The sequence below is a fragment of the Pinus tabuliformis genome, chromosome X (assembly GCF_031772625.1).
Source record: "Pinus tabuliformis cultivar Carrire ecotype Pingquan chromosome X, CPIR1, whole genome shotgun sequence".
In the NCBI taxonomy this organism is placed as follows: domain Eukaryota; kingdom Viridiplantae; phylum Streptophyta; class Pinopsida; order Pinales; family Pinaceae; genus Pinus; species Pinus tabuliformis.
The window spans coordinates 1,150,108,458-1,150,118,518 of NC_142308.1; the positions used below are offsets into that span (position 1 = coordinate 1,150,108,458).

At 35.3% G+C, this 10,061-nt stretch overlaps 1 protein-coding gene across 1 annotated transcript; it reads right to left on the reverse strand.

Moving 5' to 3' along the window:
- Positions 1 to 4,684: 4,684 nt before the first annotated feature.
- Positions 4,685 to 8,399, reverse strand: LOC149143969 (protein kinase PINOID 2-like). Its single transcript, XM_089453318.1, has 2 exons — positions 7,246 to 8,399; positions 4,685 to 5,674 (listed from the first exon to the last, which is right to left on the reverse strand). Exons 1-2 carry the CDS (start codon positions 7,887 to 7,889, stop codon positions 4,891 to 4,893), a joined length of 1,428 nt encoding a protein of 475 aa, XP_089309444.1. The 5' UTR covers positions 7,890 to 8,399; the 3' UTR covers positions 4,685 to 4,890.
- Positions 8,400 to 10,061: the final 1,662 nt, after the last annotated feature.

A 10,061-nucleotide genomic window follows, 5' to 3' on the forward strand; every position in this document is an offset into this window, starting at 1 on the left:
AGCATTGACTAGTACATAGAGTGACGAGGAGGAGAGAGAGGGAGGTGTAAGAGAGAGGGAGACAAAGCAATGAAGAGAGAGAGGAGGGGAGGGAAGAAGAAAGACACAAAGAGATAGAGGTAGAGAGAGAGGGAGAGACAAGGGAGAGATGGAGAGAGAGGGAAGAAAGAAAGGGAGACATAAAGATGGAGGGGGGAGAAGGAGGCAGATAGTGGCAGAGTTGGAGGGTAGAGAGAGATAAAGGGAGGTGGGAGAGAAAGGGGGAGAGAGGACTTGAGAGAGGGAGGAAAATATGGAGTTGGAAGGGGGGAGAGAGAGGGAATAACACATACATAGAGAGATAAAGGTGGAGAGAGAGAGAGGGAGTGACAAGGGAGAGATGGAGAGAGAGTGAGTGAGAGGAGAGGAGGGAAGGTAGATAGAAGGAGAGGAGAGAGATAGAGAGAGGGAGACACAAAGATGGAGGGGGAGAGAAGAAGATAGGGAGGGATATAGTGAGGTAGTTGGACAACGGAGAGAGAGAGGGAGGTGGGAGAGAAAGGGAGAGAGAAGAAGGAAAAGAGAGAGGACAGATGGAGGGAGAGAGATGGAGTTGGAGGGGGAGAGAGAGGGAGGGAAGAAGAAATACATAAAGAGAGAAAGGTGGAGAGAGGGAGAGAGGGTGACAAGGGAGAGATGAAGAGAGAGTGAGGGAGAAAATAGAGTGGGAGGGAAGAGAGAGAGAGGGAGAGATAGATCCAACCTAGATATGGTATGTGTGTATATAAAAACCTGCCTAGATCCATCTTAACCCCAGATCTATTAAGTTTCGAGAGGGATCAAATCTCTTTTCACTGTAAAAGAGGTTTGTGTCTCAAGAGATTTGATCCCTCTCCGTGCTTCGTAGATCCAGGGTTAAGATGGATCTAGGTTGGTTTAATATAGTCCATAAATGATTAAAAGCTTATGTTGCACTAATTCTGAGCAAAATGGTTTCATCATTTAGGTTTCCAATTAAGAAAAATGCTTCATTTTCTTTATAATCTCATTTAATTTTTGTTTTCTATCACTATCTGATGCTTTATATTCATGATGAGAAGGCATATCATAACCATCAATTACCAATTTCCATAGATCTTTGTTGATAAATATTAGTTGCATTCTTTTACTCTAGTAAAAGTAATTAATATTTGTGAGTTTTAGAAATACTATATTGATTGAACAAGACTACAAAAAATGTAAGAATAACAAACGCTTATCTACTTCAACACTAGACTTAAACAACTATTCCAAAATTGACACTTAACCACCACCCTCAAAAATATTTTTTATTATCTTTGAATACAAAGATGGTACCACATATACACAATTACAATTGATTTCTCCTTACAAATTAATCCCTTAATAAACTTTCAAATTTAAATCTCTAACAAATCCCTTTAAATCCCTTTACAAACATCCTATATTTAAAAAATTAAGAGTTAATGTAATCTCTTTTACAATAGTTTTAAACTCGATATTTAGTCCTTCTCCACTAATATTTACCTTTTAAAACGGACAATATTGACATTATGATCATGGAGTCAGTCATTAATTCAAAGAGGAGAGTCTTGGAATTATGATGCTTTTTTCATTGTAATAGTGATGTACCGAGTTTCACAATCTCTTTAGTGTCTCGCCTTCACCCATCAGTCTTCCTCTTAGTCATCAATCTTTTTCAGAATTTTTGTACCAGTCACCCCACGAATCCCCATAGTATGCCTTCTGGGACCCTTTAGTGTAATTATGTCTGAAAATTCCTTTGGATGAATGGCCAATCCATTAGGAGATAGCTTTCTTTACTCCACACACAAGCTTCACACACTGTGAGATAGGAGATAGCTTTCTTTACTCGACACACAAGCTTCACACACTGTGAGATTCATGCATAGGCAGATTATCTACAGGTCTCAACGTTGCAAGCTTCTATTGACTCCACACTCTTTGCTTCTCTTTCACACTGTCTCGGCTCTTAGATACAGCTTACACCACGCAACTCTCACACAACCATTCCACACAGATTTCGCACAACTGCTCCACTCGTTCAAATGATATCAACTTTGTCTCCATTCATCGACTCTCCTCCATGCAGCTTCAATGTTACAGACATACTTCTTTTCCACTGACTCTTCAATGCAGATGTTAGCTCTTTATAGGTCTCCACAGGGTCTCGGCTCTTTCTCACACAATTGTCCCATCACACCACTATCTGATAGCATAATTAACTAATATTACACCAGTATAAATGGAGTATTGCAGAAAATAAGCCATAATAAGGCAAGTTCAAACATTTCCATTAAAAAAACGAAACACTGGATTCACTCATTAGCTACCATCTTTCAATAAATTTTACATTCTCCCCGCAAAATCTCTCAAATAATAATTCTCTAACTAAAATCTCTCACTTAATAATTCTTTAACCAAAATAAAACCTTCTCTCTAAAATAAAATCTAATGGATATAACAGATACATAATATTAATAATTCTAAAACATAGCAAATAATCATTATTCTAACCCATAAATATATTATCATGATTTATTTTATTTTATACATATATATAACCTTTATTTTTCTTTTATCACTTTCTTAGGGAAAAAAGATAAGTACAAACATATAGATAAATTCTTTTTAAAAAGACTTTAATTTTAAATATTAAAATTTTACTTACTAAATATAAAAAGGCAGTTTAAATTTTAAATTTAAAATATCGTATGCAACAAATAATATATATGAAATAAAATGTGTTTGATGTGTGGATGGTAAATGTTTTTAAACTTAAAATTCAATAAACAATTTCCATATATATATATATAAAATAATAATAATAATAATCATAATTATAAATATGATATAATTAATTGTAATAAAATATTAAATTACAATTATATTAATAAATTAAATAGATTAATTGATAATTATAAATATGATATAATTAATTGTAATAAAATATTAAATCACAATTATATTAATAAATTAAATAGATTAATTAAAATAGTATGAAATTATATAAGATTATTTTTTTTTTAAATATTAATAGCTTTAGTTTATATATATATATATATATATATATATATATATATTTATTTATTTATTTATTTATTGAAAAAATTTATCATAATTTAGTGATGAAATTAATAGTGAATAATTATTATTAGTAATTATATGTTAACTCATTATTGTTATTCAAAGAAAATTATTCTATTTATAAATGTTAGGTAGTTTGCAAAAAAATAAACATATTCTAGAGAAAAACAAACTCTTAATTTTTTATTAATAATTTATTTTTATTATTAAAAAAATATTGTTTATTTTGAAGAATATTTGATAATTTATATTTGTTATTAACTTAATATTATTTATTAGTAAGTAAAATATATATCACTTAATAATTTAATTGAGCCAAGAGGCTCATTCTACAGCCTAGTATGATGTGTAATGGTCCGTAATTAAAGTTGAAATTTTGCTCATGTTAAATCCATATTTAAGATAGATCTATGTTGGTTTTAAATAAATAAATACCCATGTTAGATCCATATTTAAGATGGATCTATGCTAGTTATAAATAAATACCCGTGTAATGTGGTAAAATTTGTTCTCTAATTATTATTTTTTAAACTCCCATTCTGATGATGATGATAGGTAATGCTAAATTTTATAAAAAAAAGTTGACCTTGTAGTGGTCCTTGATCAACCATGAAAGTGAAGGTTGACAATGAAGTGAACAACTATGAAAGTGAAGGTTGACAATGAAGTGAATGGAGAGCAGAAGGTTGACCTTGGGCAACTATTGATCCCTAATTGCCGAATCCCCGAATGTTCAGCAATCAGATGGATATGGTCGCGGTTAAATAATTGACCGCACCTATGTCTCTCTAATTGCCAAATATTTGGTGTATTGATCCCTAAACTTATCTGAATTGTTGATTTGCCAAATATCTATGTCTCTCTAATTGCCAAATATTTGGTGTATTGATCCCTAAACTTATCTGAATTGTTGATTTGCCAAATATTTAGTAAATAATTAACTGCGCCCATATCAGTCTAATTGTCAAATATTCAACAAATTAACAATTTATATATGATATAACCATCGCATAGAAGTTCGAGACATTGTAGGTACCTTATGATGGAGCATAAACATGTAAGGAGTCAATTTGGCTTCAAAGGGCTTTGCAATGAAGTGAAATTGGTAAACCGGGATCAAATGCAAATGCTCTGATCCAGTAAAATTAATAAACTTACATCAAAACAATTGTGAAAGTCGTGATTGTAGATTTTGAAAATAAGAATTTATTTGATAGTAAATTTTGAAAGTGTTATCAATATATATAAAAAACAAAAATGTTAGCAACACTTAAGAATGAAAAATAATATTGGATACAATTTTTTCATGTGATAGATTGGGAATATGAAACTCTAATCAATCAGTCTTACAAGTCTTAAGTATTAGTTCAGCTGGTCTAATTTCTATTGTTAAATATTTAGGTTTTGCTGGTTTGAACTCAGAAATTAATCAACTTAACTTAATCTGCCTAAATCCATAAACCACCCTTAAAAAAATCTAATCAACTCATATTTAACAAAAACTTCAACAGCACCCGGTGATTGAAAGCAATACTCTAATCAGCCTCAATTTGGAAACAAAAATGTAGCAAATGATAAACTGGTTGCATCAATAAATAAATACCGTTTAATCAAAGTCAGCTATACATGAATCCGCGGTTGAGCGTCGACATTGCTTCACAGAATGTCTATACATGATGAAATATACATTGCAGGTGCAGGGAGACTTTGAATTATTTAACAGACGAGACGACGCGAAAAGCTTCGATTATATCCTGGGGCCTTCCATGCACGTCGAAGACAATATTAGAAATAATCGAAGCGATGAACAGGCGCTGGCTGCTGCTTCTTTTTTGCTGAGACAGCAGGCACCTGCGGAGGTGGCATGGAACGAATGAGAGCCCAGTTAATAATCCCCTTGAAGAAAGGGTGCCCCTTAATCTCAGAGGCTCCCCGGCTGGAGCCAAGGCGCCGTCGAGGATCTCTAACCAGAAGTTTCTTTATCAAATCCCTTGCCGCCTCCCAGGCCTCCCGGTCCCTCTTCGGCACCCTCTCCGGGAACCGCAGTGGCTGCGTGACAATGTTCGTCAGCGTGGCCTCGTTGCTCGAGCCCCGGAACGGTGTCCTCCCGTAGAGTAGCTCGAAGATGAAGATCCCCAGGGTGTACCAGTCCACCGGGCTACCGTGTCCTTCGCCGGATATCACCTCCGGCGCCAGGTACTCGTGCGTGCCGACGAAGGATTTCGACCGGGCGTCCCTCGGCTCCGCCACGAGCTGCGGCCGTGTTTCGTACCTTGCGCTGCGTGTCGCTTTGTTGGACGACAACGACGATGAGGGTAAGAAGCAGGAAATTACGGGGTCGATGTTGCTGCAGACAGCGCCAGGCGGAGCGCGGACGGAGAGATTGTTGTCGCCTTCCGTGGTCTTTTCCAGCGTGGCAACGGCGTCGCAGCGGAGCGAAAGATCAAAGTCTGACAGCATGATGTGGCCGTCTTCCCTGACAAGTACGTTCTCCGGCTTCAGGTCTCTGAATACCACGCCCATCATGTGCAGATACTCGAGCGCTACAAGAACTTCCGCCGCATAGAACCTGGTTCACAATTTAATAAATTGTCAGCTTCTTGCCAATCAAATCCAAAACATCAACATTATACTTTTATTCCACCAGCATTGGGAGATTAATCTTTCTTTTAATACAAATTTTGATTTAGTTGATTAATCTTTCTTTTAATATAAATTTTTATTTTAAAATAGTGAATGATTTTTATTTTTATTTTTATTATTTATGGTAATAAATGAAAGAGGATGGTATATTCTTATATACTTCTCTACACATTAATCGATGGAATTTCAGATATTTATCATTTTATATATCATTTTTATTTTAAGATAGTGAAGGGAAATTTGTATTTTATGAGCGTAATGAAGAATATTAGTATATTTTTTTAGGGTTTTTTAACACATTAATAGATGGATTTTCAAATATTTACCATTTTACTTTCTAAATTCATGTTTTATATATTTATTGATGGAATTTCAAATATTTACTAATGTTTTATATATTAATAGATGGAATTTTAAATATTTACTATCTTGTATCTATAGATCTATATTTACCTAATACAAATATGAAATTACCATGTAAATTTTAGATCTTAGGCTTTTGTGATCCATAATGTAGTAAGCATGTCTTTTAGATTAAAATAACACTGATATGATTAATCCGAAAAACATGCTTACTACCATGCAAATTATTGAATCACAAATGATCTTTATACATTAATAGATGAAATTTCAAATATTTACTATTATGCATCTCTAAATCGTGTTTATCTAAAACAAGTATAAAATTACCAGACAAATTATCAAATCTATATTTACCTAATACAAATATGAAATTTCCATACAAATTATCAAATAAGGAATCACATTTACACATCAATAAATGGAATTTCAAATCCATGTTTACTTAATACAACTATGAAATTATGATGCAAATTATATCCATGTTTACCTAATACATACATGAATTACCATACAAATTGTTAAATAACAAATGACATTATGCCAATACCTAGATTTATTAAAGATGAAAAATGATCTGTTCAACATCTATCCACCAAATTTGCTAGTATGGTTATAAATGATGTCGATCAAAGCAATGCTAATAGAGCAATGCTAATTATGCCAATCTATAAGAGAAAAAATGATATCAATCAAAGCAGATTAAGTGCATTCTCTAATCAAAATTGTATCAACCACATTTACTAATATAACTATGCTAATTATATATATGGACAAATGACATTATGAAGATCTATACCAGGAAAAATGATACCAATAGTATACTTACCCCATTTACTAATATAATTACAAAAATGTTAATCAAAATCTATAAACCACATTTGTGAATCAAAATCTATCAACCACATTTACTATATACACAAAAACATGGATAAACACCATAACTTCAGTGCATTATAAGGTATAACTTCTTGATCAATAATGGCATTTCTTAAAGAGGAATAAGACCATTTTTCTAATTTATTTAAATGGTGTTAACAACCAGAAAGCAGAGTAATTTGAAACTTGCAAAACTCTAATTTAAAGAACTTTCCTCAGCTGACCTATCACTGAGGTTTTAAGCTATGGAAGATATACCTTGTCGCTCTTAAACTGAAGCGTTTGATGAGCTGTTGTTGGCGCAGAGAATGCAAATCCCCGCCGGGGCAGAACTCCATGACGAGACACGAGTAATGGGAGGCGTCGAAATGGGCATAGAGAGTGGGAAGAAACGGGTGGTCAAGAGTGGACAGGATCTGTTTCTCCACCTCCGCTCTGTGGAGCTTGTCCCTGCAAGCCATGGCCTCCTTGTCAACAACCTTCATGGCATACAAACCGCCTGGCCGGGTCCTCAATTGGCAGAGGTAAACGCTGCCGAGGTCCCCGCTGCCGAGCTTTTTGAGTAGCTTGAAGTGGTTGAGGCCGATGCCACCGTCTCTGGTGCGCAGGCACCGGATGGCCTCCCAAGACGCCTGGTTCGCCTTGTGGGGCTTGTTCCGGTGCGCAGCCTCTCGCCAAGAATTGCTCAAGCTTAGGCTGAGGCTGGTCCGTGCGCTGCAAAATCCTGCGCCTAGGGAAGAGGAGGAGGCGCAGCTGAAGCTGAGAGAGCCGGAGCCGGAGCTCTCGCTGATGGAGCTGTTGGTGGAATGAAGCGTGGCCGAGGAGGGGAAGCTTTCTAGGCTCATCTGATCGAAGTCCAGATCGGCCTCGGCCCGGAAGATCTTGGACGTGGGCGGCTGCATCGTGCGCGGGCTCTACGAAACCATGAAGCGATTACTGGGCAATAATAAAGGCTGCAAAGGCTCGAATCTTAGCTGAGAAAAGGCTGTGGGAATATGGGGAATTTTATCGATCGTGGTATGGCGCACTGTGAGTGCCAGGCAATGGTGGGGAAAAAACAAAGGAAAAGAAGTGAAAAGGGACGCGGACAAAGGCAGCGACAGCGCCAGAGAGGCTGAGACAAAGAGAAAGGACACTGCCCCATCTTCCAATTTAAGTTTGCTTTGCTAAATCGCCATTAGCTGTCCCGACAGACACGCAGGATCCGAGAAAGGTCTCCTGGCTGCCGATTCCACCTGCATTTTTCATTGCCCACCCACGGGCTCTCTCTGATGCTTCTTCAATTACTATTATTTTTACGCCCCCTCCCCTGTGACTCGCGAACAAAAATACTGTGGTCGGCTATTCAACTCGTGAATCCAATTCCTGCCCCTGCTCCGGGAGCTGAACTCGGTCATGTGAGCTCTTATGCTCCTTCATGTGACCGCCGGCCCAGCTGGCATATTTAATGTAGTTTGGGTGGCATCGGTGAGAGAGAGCCGGGAATTTGATGTGATGATCTCGAGTCCCGGGGACGGCGCCGCTGAGTGGGCCATCCGACCGTGTCGTGTCTCCCCTCTCTCCGGCACCCGTGACATCCGCGTGTCATCACCTAGCAAATATATAAATGTACGTATGTTTTGGCAACGTTATATTTAAAGCACAGTTACCACTTGGAAATGCCGTAGTCTTTAACGCGACTTTTTGAAAGCTTTTCTGGCGATTTTTTCCGGTGAAAATCCGGCAGTAATTTATTGAAATCAAAGTTTGATAACTAGTTTCTGCACAATGAAAGCGTCCCAGGGGTTTTTCAGGGTGCTGAATCCGAATATGCAGTTAAAAAACCATTTTAACTGCAACAAATCATGATTTCATCTCAATTTCTTCCGCCGGATTCCGTCACCGGAATCTCAAAAAGTCGCATTATAGACAACTCCCTTGGAAATTTGCTTTATTTTACCTGCCTTTTTCACGGGGAGTTCTATGCCCATGAGAAAAATATCGTCATGGTAATTGGATAAGTTTGAGCCGTTGAGTGCTCTGAGCATTATGCAAGGTGTTTCTCTCGCTGCTTAAATGATATTCTTAAATATTTTAAATTTTCTTATTTATAAATAGTAATTTTCTTTACCAATTATATCGGAATTCAGAATAATTAATTTTAATTTTAGTTTTTAAAAAAAAGTGACTAGTAATTTTCTTTACTAATTATATGCCATTTCAAAATAATTAATTTTAATTTTAGTTTTTGAAAAGAGAATATTAAAAGTTATTTTTTCTTAAGGAAATTGGTTAACTGTCCAAGACCTAGATGTATTTGGCAAGAGTGATAGCCTGCCTTACAAACCACCAACTAGTTATTTTGTGTGACATCGTTTTCCTTGAACAACAATGATGGTTGTGCTCATAGGTGGTTTGACAACTAAATTATTATAGGTTTTCCCACTATATAAAATAAATAATTACAAAATAATTATTTTTAATTTTAATTTTTGAAAAAAATATCAATATGAATAATCTGGTAGTGGATTGTAAGTGGAGTGCTAAGAAAAATGGCATTTCAATAAATTTAGTAGACATTTAAGAAGTGTGTAACACATGTTTGCAAGGCACATTCAGAGTTGACACATGTCCCTTTTAAAATAAAAATAAAATAGTTTGTAAATAGAAAAGTAATGTAGGTTATAGTAAAAAATAAAAAAGAATATACATGTTTAGATAGTTTTATTTAAAATTATTATAAAACATCAATAATCTCAATTTCTATTTATATAACTATCTTTTGGATCCATTACATAATGAATGGAGACTTTTGTGAGTAGAAACATTTAGATCATTTTCTTTTCAACCTTAAAAAGAGATAAAGTAATTAAAAGTAAAAGAATGTAACCTTAGGCTTTTCAAAAGTGCTTCAACACAAGATTTAATTAAACTATTTGAAAATCTATGTTAACTAATCTATATTGATATCAACTTTATAATATTTATAAAAATAATATGTTACAATTAAAAACATTCATAATAATAAAAAATTTAAATTATTAGTTATGGTAAAATATTTTAATATACAAGATTAAGTAATAATAATAACAAAA

Bases quoted from the DNA above. Each gene is read 5' to 3' on its own strand.
- LOC149143969 (XM_089453318.1), bottom strand. From the start codon at position 7,889: ATGCAGCCGCCCACGTCCAAGATCTTCCGGGCCGAGGCCGATCTGGAC. The intron at 5,675-7,245 runs GTATATCTTCCA...ATTGTGAACCAG, and splicing joins TTCAGTTTAAGAGCGACAAG to GTTCTATGCGGCGGAAGTTC.